At 42.8% G+C, this 21190-nt stretch overlaps 1 protein-coding gene across 3 annotated transcripts; it reads right to left on the bottom strand.

Moving 5' to 3' along the window:
* Positions 1-872: 872 nt before the first annotated feature.
* Positions 873-19015, bottom strand: DDX3X (DEAD-box helicase 3 X-linked). 3 transcript variants are annotated; one of them, XM_061453417.1, is made up of 17 exons: positions 18845-19015; positions 16237-16294; positions 15107-15157; positions 10321-10444; positions 8993-9133; positions 8810-8909; positions 8155-8290; positions 7643-7728; positions 6958-7056; positions 6722-6882; positions 6392-6536; positions 6133-6277; positions 5635-5816; positions 5426-5543; positions 4847-5003; positions 3767-3894; positions 873-3409 (listed from the first exon to the last, which is right to left on the bottom strand). In XM_061453417.1, exons 1-17 carry the CDS (start codon positions 18887-18889, stop codon positions 3327-3329), a joined length of 1959 nt encoding a protein of 652 aa, XP_061309401.1. In that variant the 5' UTR covers positions 18890-19015; the 3' UTR covers positions 873-3326. The 3 variants fall into 3 exon arrangements, with proteins under 3 accessions (XP_061309401.1, XP_061309402.1, XP_061309403.1); XM_061453418.1 differs by having other exon boundaries at positions 3767-3891; XM_061453419.1 differs by lacking the exon at positions 15107-15157.
* Positions 19016-21190: the final 2175 nt, after the last annotated feature.

The raw sequence follows: 21190 nt of genomic DNA, 5'->3' as shown, positions 1-21190 counted from the left end.
TTGTATGAGTCATCATGCTTATCTCCTCCTTCCCATAGTTCTTCAGGGCCCATACATAGTATGGGTTAGCAATGTACAGAGTAGGGAAGATACCAGTTACCATGTGCACTATATGGATCCATGACTGCAAGTGCACTTTCTCCCAGGCACTGCTTTCCTCTCTACTCCACTGGGAATTCAATAGCTTCTGCAGTCAGGACAGCACAGATCTGTATTCCTTCTAAACAAAGCAAAGCTTTTATCTAGCTTCAAAGGTAGACTGGAAACAACAGGACCTACACCTTCCACTGTAACCCCTTGAATATTCCAGTATTTAACCTCATTCCAGCCCAATCTCATTGCTTAGCTTTAGAAAGCCAATCGAAAACTGAGAGTATTGGGTATGTGTTTACTGAGGGGGGAAGCACATTTCTTTTGGAAAGAACATGCACTGCACTTCTTATACATGCTTGTTTTCAGCAAGGTGGCCCAGCAAAAATCAACAGGCAAGACATCAAATTTAAAGCTCTCTAAGGCACCTTTACCAAGTTCAGAAGCACAACTGTGTGAAGTACCCAACGTTGAATGGCTGAGGAATCAAGCCTGAGCAAGCTTTTATTAGGTTATTGGAACAGCAACAGGATTACAACCTTATCTGTCCCAGCTCTGTTTTGTTAGCTTCTCTAGACAACCTGTACATGTACCTAACACTGTAGGGCAACAAGGTACTTGAAAGATGCTACAGCTGTAACCCTGATCCTAGCTGCCACTGATCACCACACTGATGCGTACCACACTAGATCCACCTGCTTCCAGAGTTGCACATGCGTAAGACTAGTCAGGCTACATATCTTGTAAACCAGAAGAGTGACGCTTCACAAACGAGTAGACTGTGCAGTTCAACTTTTTTATTTAATAAAATCAAGAATATGCACAGCACATGCAGTGCTAGCATCTAAACTAATACAATAAGCAATTCTAAACCTACAGTGACTTGAAACTCAATTTTCACATTCAGCAAGTTTAAATCCATTCTTGCATATTGTTTTGAATCCTTGTATCTGAACTGAAAATATTGCTGGCTGATAAAACTTGCTAAAATGCACAAGTCACTGATTATGCCAATACAACAAAGATAACCACATGTTTTGAGGATTGCAATGTGCCAGACATTCACTGAAAAAAAAATAAAATAAAAAATAACACACAACTAAACAAAACTCACGCAACAAACATCTGAGAATCTGGACACTTCACATCAGTGTTTCGAAGTGTTTCATTAATATCTTAAGACAAGTGTATCAAAACCTTGGCATGTTCAATTTTAAGTTGCCAATTTTTTGTTTTACCTATCAGAAAGTTATGGCTACACTGCCAATGCCGGGTCTGCTTAATTTGACTTAAGAGTTTAATATGACTTAAACATTAAAAGCTCACACTACCCCGAAATATATAATTTCACGCATACGGTGACATTCAACATTCAAGTGCCAGTGTTTTTGTACTGTCTTTTGGTCAAGTTTCTTTAAACTTTCAAAGAATCACTTTTAGGCTTACAAAAATAAATATTTGTCAAAAATGTTCAATAAATATTACACAAAACTAGCAGCAAAAAGTATCTAGAAATCTGTCGTGTGCAAATAGTTTTCTTCCCAGCTATCATTCCCATGGTCCCAAATAAGTTTTAGAATCTATTTCCTTCTCCTTACACAAGCTGCGTTCAATCTCCAAGAGACAAAATAAGATTGGAAGTTAAGGACACGCACACAAGACATATATAAAATTCTCTGAATGTGCAATAAAAGAAGTATTTTGTAAAAAGTTATGGGCAAAATGTACAAGGGCCTAAACCTAGACTTGAAATAGCACCATAACAAATGACCTCAATACTGTCAAGTGCACCTACTTAATAAAAGTTTTAGAACAAGGCACAATACACTTGAAAAAATCTATTGCACTTTAGGAGATTTTTGCCATTTTCCTGTGCCACTGTAGATTAGTTGTTAACGGTTCCGGCCACAAAATCAGCACAGAAATCCCACGTGGCAGAGGCGTTTTTCTGGTGGACAATACTTATCTTTGGCCAGATTTAGCATAAACAGACTATAAATACAATGGAAACCTATGCAACTAAAACTGACTAAAACTGCACCTTAATAGCAGAATTGAAACCTTGTGCAGTTTATGTACATTTCCAACCTCTGTGATCTCAGGTTTGTTTGTTACTCTTCTGGAGCCATTTTACAAAGTCTACAGTAAGCCAGTTTAACATCTCCACGCAGCTTGAACAGAGTAATGTGAATCTGCATTAAAATAAAGCCTGCTGCATAATTCTTCCTGTTCATACCCTCTTGACCAAAAAACATCAACACTAGCATGCGTTATTAGACCAAAAATTCAGTCAGGCCCTTAAGGAGGGCCAATCACTGCCATGGTCAGCCATTCTACCATTTCAATTTCATATGGCAGGCATTTTAAAAAGTCTAAGTAGATGAATTCTCCTAAAAACTATTTCAAGTTATCAGACCTTTAAACGTTCCCTGTAATGTTCTGCCCACATTTGGCTAGCTCACATTAATGATCTGCCTAAATATTGAAAAAGGAATTGCTGTATTTGCTTGCATTAACTTCAAAAACAGTGCTTTTAATGTATGCATGTACCCATACATCATCTCATCATGACTGGAATGGCTTATTAAAGGCTATCAGGTTCTAAGTACCTATCCAGGATAGAGTGAGCAAATCAGAACTTTAACTTAGTACAGTTTTGCCACATTAGAAACTAATTGCATTGATATGCTTCAAGATGTTTTTATTTTTCAAATCTGCAGATACCAAAAGCCCTAATGCAGGCTACCGCATAAGTTTTTCTTTGTAGTATTATGGATGAATCAGTGATTCCTGTTTAAGTTGTATCACACCTGTGTGCCAAGGTTTGATTTTAGCCCAAGTTCAGTAATTTTTATTTTGTCAAAACAATTGATATCTTGAGCATTACTGAGCCAACAGGACATCAAAATAAAAGTTGTCTAAAGTTAAAGGCACAGTACATTAACAAACAAATGATCCTCAGTCACAAAATCAAAATGCAGTTTCTGGGTGGGGATGGGTGGGAGGGGAGTTAATCCTGACTACAGCAATAGAGTCTTCAAAACCACCTTCAAGATAGGGCTACTTGTTCCTTTGTTTCCATCTTGTGACCTTGAGCTCCCTTAAAAAAAATTTCAGTGGAGAATCACAGCTGGTAATGTACTGCGAGTTCTTGAAGCTACACAAGGTATAGTCTGGCTAAGTTACATGTGGTTTCCATATTAGCTTGTTTGGTAGGATATCTGCTGCAAGCAGATTCAGTTGCCCCACCAGTCAACCCCCTGGGAGTTATAGTTTCCTCCATATCCATCACTGTTGTAGAAGCCTCCATAACCACCACCTATGAAAGGCAAGAGAAAGTGATGCTTAATTAACCCATTAAAGACTTGTGCCTTCCCAAGAAGAAAACAGCCTAGGGCACAAACAAGATGTCTACTGTCTATTAAAGATAACGCACCCAGAAGTACTGTTAAATGCACAACATTAAACTGAAGTGCTGGAAAGATAGGTAGCATCAAATTAAGCAAAGGCAGGTAACTTGCTCTAGTCTAGATCCAAGGACAATGCTGAGACTTTGTGAAACAGCAAGCACCAGGCTGGCCTCATATTTAAACATTATCTCCTTAAGTCTTACTATAGTCAAGCATTGTGGATATGACTTTCAATTTGCCAGCATTCCCTACCCAGTTTTTCTTACCTCCAAATCCTCTGCTGCCACTTCCTCCAATGCGGCTGCTGGTTGATCGACTGCTACTAAAGCTAGTGCTACCAGAACCACTACTTGTTCGATAGTCTCTGGCACCAAATCCTCCACTGAACCTACTGCTGTATAAAGAAAGAAAACAAAGACAAAGTCAAGTCAATGGTATTTTAAGCACTGCAGACATTGAGATTTAAGTACTAAATTTCTTCAGCTCTGGTTACCAACTGCAGCTGGCCAGTAACTAGGATGTGTGTTAAGTTCAGCAAGCTTTATTAAGCATCCCAATGCTATATGGAAAGGGCATTCCAGATGGCAAAGGAAAATTATTTACACAGGGTTGTACTGCACTTGTCATGTTGCACTACTTTCTCAGATCCCAGGAAGACTTGCTTCAGTGCAAGTGCTCCACATATTTTCCAAACTTATCTTGGTATTCACATGATGCATTTATGCCCACCTTCCATATTGCAGAAAAGGAAAACCATTTTCCAAACACACTTCTGAAGAAAAAAAAACAACACGCCCAAAACAGCTGTAATTCATGTGGCTGCGTCATGTCAACTACATTAAGAGGAAGGGTTGTTTCTCCTCCTAACCCATTAAGCCATTGAACATGGCTTTCTATTACCAGCTTATAAAGCATTTTTTGGTTTCCTCAGACTACTTTACAAGTGGCCTCACATGTGCAGTCCAACCCTCATGCCTTTCCCATTTTGTGTCAGGAGGTATACATTACTTCCTCCTACACATCAAAATAATGCTGCTGAAAGCATATTTCTAGTACATGCAGATCTGCATAACTAGTAAGTGCTTTTGGAGTTCTGAAGCAGTTTTTGCTGATGTCATTCTACCTCAGCGGTATCTAGTTGTCTGCTTAAGGGGAGAACATCTTACAGATTAATTGCCTGATAAGATAGAACGAAAGCATTCGTATCAAGCTGTCACTTCCTGATGCACTTAACTCACAGTTTAGGCTCCACTAGTTTGTCTTCCCTTTAGCAGACTGAAAGCAAGTCAGAGAAATGCTTCTCATAATGGATTCAGTATACCTTTAGCTAAAGTTGTTACCATTACCTCTTAGATCGTCCACGGCTGCCACCTCCTTTGTGATGTTGTTCATAAGCCATGTTTTCCAGCCAAGATGGTACTTCTTGCTTAGCCTCAACAAGAAGATCAAGCAAGTCCTTGGTGATGTTTATGTTCCTCTCATTGAAGAATGAGGTGGCAAGACCTGAAGTAAACAATCAGTTTTAGCCCCACACAAGTACACTACAGCACTTAAACCAATTTCACACTCCACCTGCAGCTGTGACTGCCAAGCTTGAGAACACTAGAATTACCTGAAGAGAAAGCCATTTAAGACCATTATTCCACCACAGCTAGTCAAAAAACCCTTGGCTAAGCACAGGAGTCTTACAAACACAAGATACCAAGCTTAGCTGTATCAGAGCTTATTAACAGCAACAAAAACACTAGCTAAAGGAACAGGTTACTTTCCACACTGGCTAGACAGCATGAACCAGTTCCGGGTCACAGAAGGCAGCACATGGGCTTCTCTCAAATGCTTACTGGGAATTTGCTGCTTAGCCAATGCAGTACAACTACCAACTTTGGTATGATGTACTGTCTATGAAAATTCTTTAACATACTTACCAAGGTTTCCTACACGGCCTGTACGTCCAATACGATGTACATACTCTTCAATGTCGCTTGGCAAGTCAAAGTTTATGACATGCTTTACATTTGAGATATCCAGTCCTCTTGCTGCTACCTAGTGGTCAAAGGATTAAATCAGATCTTAGTAAAATTCCACAGGCCAAGTAAATATGCTTACTGGCTCAAGTGTCATTGATTTTACTTACTGCTGTGGCAACAAGAATTGGGCTCTTGCCCGAACGGAACTGATGCAGTGCTTCCTCTCTGTCTCTCTGAGAACGATCTCCATGTATGCTTGTACAGGCATATCCTTCATGGTACAAGAAGTCCTCAAGAGCATCTGCACCCTTTTTAGTTTCCACAAACACCAGAGTCAAGGAATCCTTGCCTAACAATAATTGAAGCATGGGTTAGCAGAAGAGCTGTGCAAGTAGCTTTGACTCCACCATGTGGGTAAAAGGCAGTTTCAGTTCTCCACTCTTTTTTATTCTAAACTGAAGATCCTAGAGCTCCCTATCCCCATTCCATATTACGAGAAGAGCTTATATCCACTTAAAACTGTCATCTAGCCAGTGCACTATATTCAGGCATTTGAAGGAAATATCCTTTTATTTACCTACTCAACAGAAGTTCTTATTACTTGAGTCATTATATTTGCCTCATCAGAGCTTTGCCTTATTTGCTTATCTGAGAGTGGTCTTTACCTGTGGCATTCAGCAGGTCAAGCAGAAACGATCGTTTGTCTGACTCTTCCACCCATACTACTTTCTGTGTGATATTCTCAGATGTAGAACCTACTCTGCCTACAGCCAGAAAGATATATTCATCAAGGAAGTCACGAGCAAGCATCTGAAATAGATAAGATGGACAAAAAAAAAAATAATCCAATCAGCTTTTTTTTATGCCTTCCAGGGCTGAAATCTGGCCTGTGAGCTCTTAAAATTTTAGAGCTCCGTCAAGTACCTGGATTTCCTTGGGGAAAGTAGCACTGAACATCATGGTATGACGAACCCCCTTTGGTGGCATAGTATCTTGTTCAACAATTCGACGAATTTGAGGTTCAAACCCCATATCAAGCATTCTGTCAGCCTCATCAAGCACTAGGTACCTAAATAATAATAAAAAAAGTTATTTTTCAGAGCTTTTTCTTTAATCTGTAACACAGCAAAGTTCTCAACTAGGTGTTTACACAGTCCAAAAGGCAGAACTTGGGTCATTAAGCCCAGATCTCACTTTAGAGGGTCGTTTCCAGCTGCCAAGACACTTGTATGTGGCCAAGAACACTTCACTTACTTGCAGAAATCCAGTCCAATCTTTCCCCTCTCCATCATATCAACCAGTCGTCCTGGAGTTGCTACAAGCAAGTGACATCCACGTTCTAAGTCGCGTATCTGCTGACCAATGTCTGCACCACCATATACAACGCAGGGACGAACTCTGGAACGGTATGCAAACTACAAAGCAAAGTAAATTAGCTCAAAGGAAAACTACACTTAAGCATTTTTAGAAGGATGAACTCCTAGATATACCTTTCTGGCTTCCTCGTAGATCTGCACAGCCAGTTCTCTAGTGGGAGCCAAGACCAGCGAGATTGGATATTGCTTGCGGCGCCCATACCTCCCATTCTCCTGAAGAGTAAGAAGAAATACTCTGAATTCCTCAAATGCAAGAGGAAATTAGAACAGCTGTTACAGGCAATACTGAAGATGGGTCACCAAGTTTGTCTTAACAAGAAAAAGCATGACTGAGAGCCAACTTGTTTTAAGCACTGCATCTCAAGACTGCAGTAACTCCAGTACCCAAGATTCAGCTGCTGGTAACTCTCAGGTCTACAACCTGCACTGCTACTTAAGCAGCAGCGAAATAGCTGTATAAAACCTGTTACTTCCTATCCCGAAGTCGCTACAACATAAGACATGTGTGACCTCATAGGTTTTCTGTAGAAAGGGAAGCATCTTTAAAGCCCAGGCAACAACAAAAAATACTCAAACAATTAGTTACAGATATCAACTCTTTAGAAAGGAAAAAGGTTTCACAGCCTGTATTTTTTCAAGGGGAATAGCTTGTCTTTTAGAAGGCAAGAAGCTTACCTATCCTACCCAAAGTAATGATGACATTTAAGACCACCTATTGTGTTCAGTAGCAGATACCAACATACAGGGCAAAAATACACATTAGTCATAGCTTTTCCAAAACTGAGGTTTAGGTACTTGCCTTCATAGCTCTCAAGGCATCACCAGGGCCATCTGCATAGATCTGGCTCAGTATTGGCAGAAGAAATGCAGCTGTTTTCCCAGACCCTATTAGGATACAATTCAGTATTAACAGTCATTTTCAAAGCTACTATATTATCAACTACAGCACTAATTTTGTACCACCAGCATATATCCAGTAACATCTGCACTAGTATATGGATACTGCCTATGCCAATGGAATGCACTCCTTTGCCAGCAGAGTTTCTCTACAGAAGACTTGTCACTTTGCACCACAAAACTGCAAGGTGAATGTGATTTAAGCCATGAACATTTCTCTAAGGACAAACACAGTAAACGCAGTCAAGCCACATCTGAAGCAGTTCCAAGAATAAAGCCAGCTAGTTTCCATCACTGCAGGTATTTCAGTATACTCCTAAGAGAACACTACTACTTACAGACCTCTTCCCTGCAGCTTGAGAAATACAAGACCCTATTCCTACTAAGAACTGAACAGTAGAGTTACTAACTTACCTGTCTGAGCACAGGCCATCAAGTCTCTCTTTTCTTTAATAATAGGTATTGCATGTTTCTGGACTGGAGTAGGACGGGTATAGCGTGTGAGCTCAATGTTTCCCATAATAATTTCTCCCATGTCAACATCACTGAACTGAAAGATATTTAAAATGAGTAGCATGAGGATGCTTCCCTTCAGCCACCATAGTATAACATTCAGTCTAAGAAGTCATCTGTAAAGTAGCTTTTGATTCATCTCTTACTATAGAGCTTGCCTATTAAGTTTACAGATACTCAAGAACAAGTTACCAAGAGTCTGGTAGTTACTTAAGTCCAATCACGAGTGATCCTTGAAAAGCCTGAAAGTATAAACTACACCACCTCCTCCAAGCACTTTTACTTCTTTACATGTTTACTGTTTAAAGACAAGTCAACTGCAAGTGACCTGTGTGTGTTAACATGCTTACATAACTGCTCTTATGTCTTGGTTCATTACATACAACCCTCCTCTGAAAAACAGCTTAGCTGTAGGAAGGCAAGACAACATCTCCCCTTCCTCCCTCAACTTAAGACAGCATGACATCAGATAATAGTCACTATTAAATATATTAGCAAACCAGATTTATAAAAAATACCAAAAAAAAAAGCCAAACAAAAAAACCAACTAACTTACACTTTCAATATGTGGAGGACAGTTGCTGCCTGTTGCTTCAACAGGAATATCATCGTATTTTTCAAAGTTAATGCCAGTATTGCTTCCTGAAAATAGCTCCCTGCAAACAGAAGAGAAGTATTTTACTTGCTAGACACATCAACTGACTCTGTCATGTGAATTTACAGTATATACATTACTTACTGTTCCAGGCGCTCACTTGGGGGAAGAGGCTTTGACCAGTCATCTTCATCGGATTTGTCAGACCAGCGGCTATTCCCACCACGGTCAAATCTGCCAAAGCCGCTCCTGTCATAGTCACCACCTCTTCCACGCTCTTCATATCTAAACACAGCAAGAATGTCAGGCCACCGTTCCTGAGCAACAGGGTTTTCTGACATACAAAATTAAAGTTATAATAACCTAGTAGTGTATGCTCTGTGTATCACATATACAACTGTAGAACAATTTAAAGCCATCTGATTATCTATACTTGTTTTCCCACCCATGAACTGAAAGGAGTGTAGTCCCAGCCATCAGACTAGGTCATGCATTCTGTCTTAGACTGTCATGATTTCACAGCTTAGGTTATCTTAACACACTGAATGTGTCTTATCACCATTTTGATTTAGTCAAGTCTAACAAATGTAAAGGATCAGTTATCTGCCAGCAGAGCTGCAGCTCAAGTTGCCCTGTCTTCACTATTTTTTGTAGTAAGCTCCACTTACAACATCTTAGGAGACACTTATCTGGTACCCCCTCCCTTTCTCCAACCCTCATTTTAGTTAGGTTCCACACATCCAGACAAAACCCTTGAGTGCTGCAATTTTTTCTTTTATTCCCCCATCATGAATGTGACCAAAATAAATACAGTAATTACATGTCACATTATTTTATAAATGATCTTACCTGTACCACTGACTCAGAAAAAGAAGGTGGAAGAAGTCCTTACCTCAACTGTTAAGTTTTTGGGTCTGGTAAGTCATGTTTGAGAAAACTCTGGATACAGGACTAGCGTCACCTTTACTAGTCGATAAAGGTCACTCTCACCACACTTGTGCATACAACGCATGATGTGTGTAAGACTGATCAAGTAAGGTAGAGAACCTGCAAGAGTCTCACCCAGTTTTATTAACTACACTTCTTAAACAAGGAAAAAATGCTGAAATTAGGAAAAAAAGAAAAACTGTTTTCATATATTTTCTATGTTCCAAACAGTTCATGTTTTTTTTCTGGAAGTAGCCATCCATCTAGCACTCTTTTGGTGGAATGTTAAGGTCAGCAAGTCACTACAGCTGCCAGTGAGTGGCTGGTGGTAGACTACAGGACACACTTTGCAACATATGCAATTTTCCCATCCTGGAACTCATGTACCTTTAAAAGCAAGGTTCTCTTTCTGCTCCCCTCCCAGGTTCCTGCTACTTTATCCTGTCATTCACACCTAGAACTCTAACTTTATCATCAAGATTATAGAGGCACTACTAAAACCATGACAGACTTTGTACGCACCACCCAGAGAAATAAGTACTTGCCTTCCTCCTCTGGATCCATTTCCACGGTCAAAGAAGCTTGATTTTGCTCCACGGTCAGACCGTGCACCAAAGCTGCTGTATGCATCCTTGTCTCTGCTAGAACTCCAGCCACCACTATCAAAACCTGGCAGAAAAGGGTATTTTAGCTATACATTACATGGTCTACTTAAGAATGCTAGTTTAGTTCTTAAGGATGAATTAACTTCACACAGAGAGACTTCTGACAGAACATCAAGAATACCATAATTACTTCATTAATGCAGGAGAAAGTTGTCTGTAGCTTGTTTAGAAAAGTATCTAAACCCAGATTTCGGTATGAGTAACTTTCAAACCACACTAAAATTACTGGAGTACATCTTTGTGTCAAGAGACCTAACAACAGTTGTAATGACAGCAACCTTTAGGAATATATAGATGTAGTTCCTCATTAGCAAAAAACAAAAAAAAACCAAAAAAAACAAAGGGTTCATGCTGTATTAAATTAAGATCTTTTATGAAGTTTAAAAAGTTCCAGAAAGGAATCAAAAGTCGTTGGAACAAGTCCAGAGGAGGGCCACGAGGATGATCAGGGGCTGGAGCACCTCCTGTATGAAGGCAGGCTGAGAAAGTTGGGGCCATTCAGCCTGGAGAAGGCTGCATGGAGACCTCATAGCAGCCTTACAGTATCTGAAGGGGGCCTATAAGGATGCTGGGGAGGGACTCTTCATTAGGGACTGTAGTGATAGGACAAGGGGTAGGTAATAGGTTCAAACTTAACCACAGGAAGCTTAGATTGGATACAAGGAGAAAGTTCTTTACTGCAGGGGTGGTGAGGCACTGGAATCAGTTGCCCAAGGAAGTTGTGAATGCTCCCTCCCTGGTGGTGTTCAAGTCCAGGCTGAAGAGAGCCTTGGGTGACATGGTTTAGTGTGAGGTGTCCCTGCCCATGATAGGGGCGTTAGAACTAGATGATCTTAAGGTCCTTTCCAACCCTAACTATTCTATGATTCTAAAACTATATAGTCCAAATAATATACAAAAGTAAGCTTACTCATCTAGCTTGCAGTACTTTCTGAAGCTGCTACCTTGCCACATTTTTCTTTAAGGTAGCACAGCAACTTTCAGACCAAGTCTTTAACAAATACCTGTATATACACACCCTGCTTGACCATTAGGACCATTAATTCCCTTTGGCATTCCTATTTTACTTGTGGATGGGCAGAGAACAGAGGTCCAAGCCATACAAGTCACTTCAAAGCAATCAGCTAGCAGAAGAAATCTTTATGTAGAACACATGGCAAAATAAATCTAAAGCAAATTCACTGAGACAACACATGACAGACCACAGGCTGACTTCTCTAAAGCAAAGGTTGATCACAAGACCATACAAGAATTATCAGGAAATTCTCTAAAAACATCGAGGTGGGTAAAGGGAGTTGGTTAAGTAAAAGCCTGCATATATTGAATCCAGCACACATTTCTCACCAAAAGGATAAATCTGGAGTTCAGTAACATAATGAGCTTCCAAAGCTATTTTTCAGTTCTTGCACCCATGAAGAATGGCAGAATTGCCAATGCTTATCCTCAATCAGCATTTTAATTTGCATTTTGTAACGTTCTTAAGTTCTAACAGCTACTCCTTGAACTACTATAGGATCAGATGAGACTTTAAATATCCAAGAGCATCTTCCAGCAAGTTTAACAAGAAAATGACAAGACTTGGTGTTATCAAGTCAAGCTCATGGAAGCAAGAATTTTAGACCAGGGAGGCCTGCATACCAAGCTCTATATAAACAGAACTGACATTAAGTGACCTAAAGACATTTTTATGCATACTCTTACTACCTGCAGTTATGTACTCTCTTGTTCCCAGGTACAAGCAGCAAATCTGTATTACAAGAGGGACAGATCTGCAGGTATATGGAAAGAACATGCTGAAGCTAGCAATGCAAGAGTTTAAAACAGAAATACTTTACGTCCCTGAGTGTCCTTCCCCTGTCAATACCTATTGAAATATCCTCAGTTCTTCAGGAACACAGGAAGCAACTGATCTTGAAGTAACAGTCAACAGCCTTAAGTGATTTCTCTGGCTGCAATTAAGCCAATTGTGCAACTTTAAAGGTGTCCATGAATTACTATACCATCATCAGCTACAGAGGAAAATTAGAATCACAAGCTAGAAACTATACACTATTTGTGTCTAGAGAATGTCTAAGGGAACACCACACAGGACAAATACTTCAAATTTTTAAATAAAGTAAGTTAGTTAACACTACCACAGAAGTCCACAAGGTTATGGTATGCGAGCAAGACAATTCTACTAGATTACTGAAATATGGTTCCAAATAGACTGATTTTTACACCCAAGAGCATTTTATCAGGTTACTACACTTGTAAGGCTGCATCAACAATTTTACTGTATGGTCAAATACCACTGTTATCCAACATCTCCTGACTGTTACTCGCTATACCTTGAAAAAAACCCTGATGCAATCTTTACAAGCTGCTCACTGGAATATTTAGCAATACAGAACAACTTTAGCACAGCAAAAGAAGCAATTGTTAATTTAGATGTAAACAAGAGAAGCAAACATAACTTTCATGAAAGTACAAGCATATAACAGGCATCAAACCACCCTATAAAACATCTCTGCTTTAGATCCCTGTACTGATGATACCCACTTTCCTTCTCAGCAGGGGGCCTGGAGTTGCAGCTTTTCAATTTAGCCATCATGAAGCTTGTCACAGGGAGCCATGAGGAGTTTAGTGATGTGATACTCAATCACATTTAAAGGAAGCTTTGAAATGTGATGTCTACCAAAGGAAGGTGGCAACCTATGTTCTAATAAGTGAATAAACCATGGGCCAAATTAGTTTCAAGACTTTTATAGCTTTTTGCAAGGTGAAGCTTGAAGCTCCCAGAAAAGCCAAATAATCACATGTACAATGCAGTGTCTGAACTATGGTCTTGCACATAATGGACAGTGACAATCCTACACATAACAGGTCATGATATGAACTCAAGGGCTAAGACTAAAGTATCCTTCTGTATCTAGGGACTGTAGTGATAGAACAAGGAGTAATGGGTTAAAACTTAAAATAGGGGAAGTTTAGATTGGATAGAAGGAAGTTCTTTACTGTAAGGGTGGTGAGGCACTGGAATAGGTTTCCCAGGGAAGTTGAGAATGCTCCATCCCTGGCGGTGTTCAAGGCCAGGCTGGACAGAGCCTTGGGTGGCATGGTTTAGTGCGAGGTGTCGCAGCCCATGGCAGGGGTTTTGGAACTAGATGATCTTAAGGTCCTTTCCAGCCCTAACTATTCTATGATTCTATCTGGTATCCCCCAAAAAATAAACTGGAATTTAGTACAAATTACCATACAGGGAAAGTAAATATATGTATAGCAAATGTTTACAAGCCAACTTTAAGTTGTTCCCTGCTTTTGAGAAACCTGCAAATTCCCCTCAGATTTAGTTAGTTATTTCTGGAAAGACTGCCCATATACGAAGTTTATGCAACTGGGAACTTCAAGAGCACTGAACTGCAGAACAATCCCTCTACTTTCCCCAAAATACTCAGCTCTGGTAACAGAGCTGCTCATCATTTGGTGTTTCAGGCCATGCTTCTTTTATGTTAAAAAACACCCCCTCTTCCCCTTCCATCCAAACACCTCCCAAGACACAAACGCACATACACACTATGCTAGCTTGGACACATGCAAAAGAAAGACCAAAAAAAAAACGAACTCAAAAACAGAAACACAAAAAAAACCTGACGTTTCCGCAAATGGCGTAAAATTACAACGAAATGTTTTTCATCTAGTCAAATTTGAAGTTACATAGCTCCCCAAGTACTATCAGCACTTATTTCAATAGTCTCCCTCCCACCCGCTCCTGATGAAGTGCTCTTGCAGTATTGAAAAGACAATCTGTGAAAGTCTGCTGCTTTAGAAATAGATGAGATCAAAGTCTTCCCATACTATGAGACTTTCAACTCCTTAAGTTGCTGCATAGCAGAAAATATTTGAGCTCCTTTGAAGTATCTCAATAGATGTCAGATGAAATGTTTTAGTATCTATACAAGTCATTAGACAATAACACATGGTGCAGCATCTGCAATCTTTGCATCTTACTCCACCAAAGCGCTCCACAAAACATTTCTTCTTCATTCTCTTCCATTTAGAAAATAAAATGCAAGATACAAAGGCCATTTCTGAGAACTCCCATGTAAATAAGACCAACACAGCTCATATGTTTCCTGTTTCCTTCACCAGCATCCTGCATTTCCTTCTGAAAAAAGGATGGACTTCTTTTTTTCTGCTGCAAGAAGCTAAATTAAGACAGCCTCTCTTAACTGGTTTCTCATGCTCCCCCAGTTAAGAGCAATTTGTGTAAACATCCATTTACAAACTGAAACTGTGCTATTTGTTTATACTAAGCAACCAATTACAACAAGTTACACATCAGTCAGAAACAGAAACTGGTACTCCTTAAATGCATTAAAATTCTCAAGTTATCAGAGCTAGTCAAGCTAAGACAGGAGACTCCATCTTGCTTTAGTCAGCTGACTGCTTAATGAGATATGGAAGGTATTTTGCCAGTCACGTACTGAACTTAAGTGAGTACAACTTGGTGAAGGAACTAAGAATGGCGCACTAAAGCCAAGATTTAAGTTGCAGCGTTTTGCAGAGAACAGTCAACTAGTCTGTACAACCACCTATAACAGCATTATCAAAGCCTTTAACTGTCTGTTCCCAGAGATTTAGGAGGCCAAGAATGCAAGTGATGCCCTGTATTTCTGATACATACCCTGTTTTGAAGCTTCCCTGTTCCGCAAGTGAGGAGGAATGTATCGGCCTTCTAAAGGACAAAAGAAAAGTAACATTACAAGATTGCAGCATTACCAATTTGAGATACTAGTCCTTCAGCAGAAGTCCTTGTTAAGAACATTAGAAAAAAAGAAAAATAAAATTTGTATGCCTCACAGGCTTTAAGGCCCTTTACAGCATCTTTAAACAAGACTCCTTTAATACAGCAAGGCTGACCAATGCAGTGAAGACTTAAGTTCCTGCATAGTTATGCAGGTGTGGTTTGGGTTTTGGTTTGTTGGGGTGTGCTTTTTTTTTTTGTTGTTTTTTAAAGACACAAATATCTTTGCTATTTATTTGACCAAGTCATACAAGCTCTTTATGGATGTTAAGGGTTTATGACGAAAGCCTGTCTTCCTAGAACTCATTAAGGCATAAGCTAGTGCCAGATATTTGAGTAGCTTACAATTTTCACTGTGTCATTCAAGTACTGGCACTCACAAGTACGAATACTACCAGTATTTTTCCTTCCCCTTGAATTCAACCATCCCCTACAGTTCAGCTCACATCAAACCAGAAGCCACATGTAACTGCTTCTGAATAGCATTCTTCATTTACAATCCAGACACACCTGTCTGCTAAGCAACATCAATAAGAATGTACCAGGCACAAGCTAAATGTGAATTCCAGGAAGATTCACGTCTTCCTAATGTAGAGACTTAAGCCATGCATTTCAGAGATTGCAGTTTCTACTCCACCAAGATTAGTACAGTTAGAAGTTTTACCAGCATTCCAACTCTAGCTGGATATTTTGAAAAAACAGATTATCTTAATAGTAGTATAATCAGTAGCCTCTGTTGTTTGGCTAGAGGCAACAGAAAACCTTGGACAGTTAGAACAGCAAAAATTGTCTCAAGTCACTTAAGTACTTAAACATACACATGCCATACCACTGCTAAATTAAGTGCTCATACTTAAGTATACAGCATTTCCAAAGCAAGCTTAACTGGCAACCTCCCCAGTTCTTCCCATCATCCTCTGCAAATCCTGGCTTCAGAAATTCATTTCACAGCTATAAAACCCTTGATTTTTAAACTGTGTTTGTAAAATTGAGAATTTGCATGTACTTACTGCTTGAAGAGCTTCCTTCACTCTGAGAGTCTGAGGAATTCAAGTCTAGACCAGAAAACTAAAAGAAATAAAACAAGTATCAACATGTTGTATTACAAATTTGTGCTAAGATACAAAAAGCCCTTTTGCTTATCAAGGGCAAACAGTGTTCCATGAAGTTACTGCTGCAAAGAAATTTGTTTATAGTGCCAGTTACATCGCCTGTAAACAAGAACCAGAAAGTCAGACCGTTTTCAACTGTCTTCATATCCACCACCACAAACCACATGAGCAGCAGGCAAGACTAAATGAGTTATCTTACACTCCCCAAATCAAATACCACATACTTCTACAAACACTGTATGCAGACTAAACATTTAAAATATTCTTTCAGTCCACACAAGTGCATTCTGACTGAGATAAACTTCCCCCCACACACACTTTAGAGCTACAGCCCAAATAATACAAATTCAGTCAGGCACTTCACTTGCAGTTGAAAGAAATCCTCTGAGTGTCTGCATGAGTATTATCAGAACATTACTGTCTTCATATTTGGGGGAGCTATGCTCCAAAAATATCACGTGACTTTCTTCCTACAATTACTTTGACAAGCACACTTTTTGCATTTGCTTTTCTAAAACTTCATTTGCAGCCTTCAGACTCACAGTAAAGTCTACCAAAAGGTATTTCAGCTCAGGCACTACTGCGAATAACCCAAATGTTTTAAATCAAACACAATACAGACTCTTCAGCAGAAGGCAGTGAGCAACTAACACAGCTTAAAGCACCAACTTATTACAGTTGTTTGCCTGCATGGCAAATTAGAAGCTTACTTGGAAAACGTAAGACATGCTTAAATACAATTAGATTTTATGCAATACCAACTGCACAAAAGTGTCTTCCAATATGACGTGAATCAACCCAAAGCAAAGAAACCAAGGCACTCTTAAGCGTTCAGTTGCGTGTGGTGCCATTTAGGACACTCACACTCCGAAAAATCCTCTCATGGCAGGACTTGTATTACTCTGCAAAGCTACTACTTAAAATCTGACCTCTAGTTGATCCAAGCAACAACATGAGCTTAAAGCCCGATTCTTATTTGAACAGTAAGCAAAGACTCTCCACCAGGTGAAAGTGGCTCTCTAGGGGCAGTCAACAGAAGCGATGCCTAAACCTTCTCGTACTGGACTCTCACCATCTCCACGGCGGGGAGCAACGCTTGCCAGAACCTGCTCTCAGAGATGGCGCAGCAGCAAAGCCCAGCGCGGCCGCCATCTCAGTGCGGCGGTGCAGCCGGCACTGCGGGCTGGGATTTTCGGCGCAGCAGGGAGCAGCCGCAGCCACCCAGCTAATCCGGCACCCGTCACGTGCTATCGGGGGAGGGGGGAGAAAGGGGGAAGGGTGGAGGAAGGGGGGGAAATAAGGACCGGGTCCCTGACCTACTTCGCCTAAGACTCCAGAGCAGCGGCCGCCCGACGCCGGCAAGACGCCGAGGTCTAGCGCTGTCCTACCCCGCCAGCTGCCCGCCCTGGGTCTCGCTACAATACTGAGGCCCTCTTCCCGCCCCCCCTGTTCCAGCAATTAGATAACCATCTATCCCCTCCACACTGGGTAGGGGCCTGCGCCTGACTCCGCCCGCAGAGGCGGGGGGGGGGGGCGGTGGAAGACGCAAAGGGAGAGGGGAAGGAAAAAAAAAAAAAAAAAAAAAAAGAAAAAAGGAAAGAAAGACAGGAAAAAAAAAAAGGCGGCAAATAACAACACCGTGGGCCCGAGAGCCGCCCGGACACACGCGGGCCTCATCCCAAGCACAACTGCGTCACTGGGGCCCACGGGAACGGGAGGTAAGAGCGGGAAAGGCAGGCAGCCGCCCGCCGCTGACGCAGCTCGAACAAAGGCGGCCGCCAGCGCCCCCTCCGCCATCCCCCTCCCCAGCACAAAGCGCCGGCCTCCCCCACCCCCCGCCTCGCCCCGTCACAGGCACAATGGCCGCCATTTATCGTCTCGTTCTCCCTGCCCCCTCCTTCTTCTTCCACCCCCCCCCCCCCCCCCCCCGCTTCCCCGTTCATGCGCGGGGCCGCTTCCCGCCGCCGCCACCAGGGGTCCCAGCAGCCAACGTTACCATCTTCGCTCTCAGCCACACAAAAGCCGGGCCTGGAGCGTGGCGAGAAGGCCGCGGGGGGCAGGCGCAGACCCCGGCACGGCGATGAAGCGGGAGTCCAGTTGTTCCTGCGCCCCCCGCCCCCCCCCCACCCCCTTCCCCGCCGCGGCCACGGGGTGTCCCTAAAGGAGGAAACACAACGCGACGCGGGGCCGCCGGGCAACGGGAACTGCGCAACAATCGAAAGCGCCACAAAACGGCCGCGCTGGTGGGCGGGGGCCACGGTGAGGCGGAAGACGGTGGGGTTGCCTACTAAAAATTCGAGGTGAGGAATGGGGGCAACCACGACGTAGCCGCCAGCTACCGAGGAGGGAAGCAAGCCCCACGGTACGAATCCAAATCCTCCCGCTGCCCCTGCCTCAGGCACGCAGGGCCTCCTCCGCGCCGCGCCTCCCCTCCCCTCCCGCCGCTACGCTCCGGTTAACGGAGCGGCCTGCCGCCTACCCACCGGATTGCGGGCCCGTGCCTCACCTGCTGGTCTAGACTGAGGGCATTTTCCACAGCCACATGACTCATAACGAGAGATCGTCTCGGGGTGCCCCGCTCCGCCTCGAGAAATTCAGACTGGCCGGGCCGGGAACTCGCCGCTAACTGCTGCTCGCCCCCTTACGGATAGCTTTCCTGACTGAGCCCCCCCCACCTCGGGCCCGGCCTTTATATAGTCCCCGCCCCCCCGCCTGGCCCTCCCCGGCGCCGCGCGCTGACTTCAGCGCGCACGCTACCGCCCGCCTTTCCCCACACTTGCAACAGCGCTATCGCGAGACAAACCGTCCCTGCTGGGGAACTATCGCGAGATCTGAGCTGATTCCCCCCCACCCCCCCCCCAAATCGCAGCTCAGCCTGCTGGTGAAGGGCGCTACGGAGATCTCGCGATATCTACGGGCCCCGCGCGGCACCCGCTGAGTCTCCCGAGCTTTTGCTGGCGATACCGCGAGGTTTCCCCCCGCCGTACCTAACACATGCACAACCGGAGGGGAGAAGGACGGGACAGGGCCACAAAATCTCGCGAGATCAAACCCCACTGCCTACTCTTTTTGTTCGTCTCGCTCGCGAGAGCGCGCCCGAGATATATCTAGAAGGATATGGATTGTGGGTCACGTGAGCGGGGTCGGCCTGCTCCCGCCGCCATCTTGTGTGCTTCTTCCGCTCCCCTCCCCCCCCTCCATTTACCGCGCAGTGGCGTACATCGTAATGTAGGCGCGGCGAGCCCGCGGCGCGGGCATCCAGCGGGATGAGGGAAGGAGGAAGGCGCTAGTAGCGGAGTGCTATGGGGCCCGCCCGGCTACAGGGTCGCCGAGGGCGGGAGCTGGGACTGTGGTCAGCCAGCTCGGCCCGACGGGGGGGAGGGGCCTAGTTCACCCACGAATATATCCCTTTTCCCACCCCCCCTCCCCGCGTCCTTTCACTGTGCCTTTGCAGGGCAGGAGCTTGGCTTCTTCCCATTACAGACCCCAGTGTGCATCCTGGCATTAGTTTCTGCCTGCCTTCTCATAGGTTCTGTCACATCACCCTTTTACACCCTGTGACCCACTCTGGGCCGACATAGCTCAGCTGCCCTCAATACAGGTGCAAACACGTTAACTTGTGGCTCTGGCTATGCCTACAGGGCTACAAAGCAGTCCACTGTGTCTGCTGTACAGAAACATAGCACTGTAAGCCACTCACCCCAACACACTGGCAGTCAGTTATTAGAGACATTCATCATCCTTTCTTTTTTTCCTACAAAATCATGTTTAATCATTAAATCTCTTTTGAGACGCCAGAGATCAGTCCTACTTTCCCTGCAGTGACAGTTTTACCAAGTTACCCCATTACATCCACAAAAAGACCCACTTTGGGCTCATTAAAACACATGCTTACTGTTAACCTGTAAAATGCTACTCAAATAATATGCATTAAGCTACCTCAAAAAGAGAAAATCACCCCCATAACCTTCCAGCACATCACAGCTTGCTGACACAGAAGACATTAGAGCCGTTTCCTAGAATTTGGGTCAGTAAAAGTACTGGCAAACATGCTTACAGAATCTGGATACCTCTGAGGCTAGCAAGTCACAAGCAAAAAGATATGGGGTTTTGTTCTTGGTACACACACAATAATTATTCCTCTACTTCCCTTCTCTGTAGGCTCCTGCCTCTTCCAACAAGAAAATACAAGATTTGCATTCCACAAGGGTGGCTAGATTCACTGTGGGATTAAAAAACAAGACAAAACTTTTCCATGGCATTCACACACAAAACCACCCGTCTTTACCTAGTTGCTTGTTTGGGCTTTTTTGCTGAACACAGTGTTCTTTCACAGAGCTGCCCTTAAAATTAGATCTCTAGAAGCCAAGTTCTTCCACTCCAGAAATTAAGCCCTAAAAGATATAAACACCTGCAAGCATATCCTTAAATGAGCCACACATACTCCTCACAGATGAACCAGACAGTTCTGCACAGGACAAGGTCTGTCCTTCAACAAAGCATTTACCATTCTCCTCCTTTGATTTTCCATAACACTTCTCCCACCAGCTACACCTCCAGAGTTAAAGGTTTATATCTGTATTTCTTCCCCAGATGCACCTACTTATATTGTTTAAAAGCTTGCAGGTGTGTTCACCAAGGCTGCCTCACAGTTAAAAAAGATTCAAGATTCTGAATTTTTAACAAAAGTTGTTACTGGACTTGGGCCCCAAATTTTTTCTCTAAAGCAAATTTTGAATAAGCCTTTTAATGCATTTTCTTTTTACAATTTTGTGAGCGGTTCTAAGTTCTGAACAATTTTGCAATGTTTACATCCCTACAGTGTCTGCAGTGCTTTTGTAAGCAAGAGCAT

This window comes from Pezoporus flaviventris, unplaced genomic scaffold, assembly GCF_033815535.1.
Source record: "Pezoporus flaviventris isolate CSIRO_AGI_PZ_B2104156 unplaced genomic scaffold, CSIRO_AGI_Pfla_v1 ptg000015l, whole genome shotgun sequence".
Classification (NCBI taxonomy): Eukaryota; Metazoa; Chordata; class Aves; order Psittaciformes; family Psittacidae; genus Pezoporus; species Pezoporus flaviventris.
The sequence above is the reverse complement of the archived record's forward strand: the minus strand, read 5'-3'. Positions and strand labels throughout refer to the sequence as shown.

Bases quoted from the DNA above. Each gene is read 5' to 3' on its own strand.
- DDX3X (XM_061453417.1), bottom strand. From the start codon at position 18,889: ATGAGTCATGTGGCTGTGGAAAATGCCCTCAGTCTAGACCAGCAG. The intron at 16,295-18,844 runs GTGAGGCACGGG...TATTTCTTTTAG, and splicing joins CCCTCAGTCTAGACCAGCAG to TTTTCTGGTCTAGACTTGAA. The intron at 3,895-4,846 runs GTAATGGTAACA...TTCTTTATACAG, and splicing joins AGCCGTGGACGATCTAAGAG to CAGTAGGTTCAGTGGAGGAT.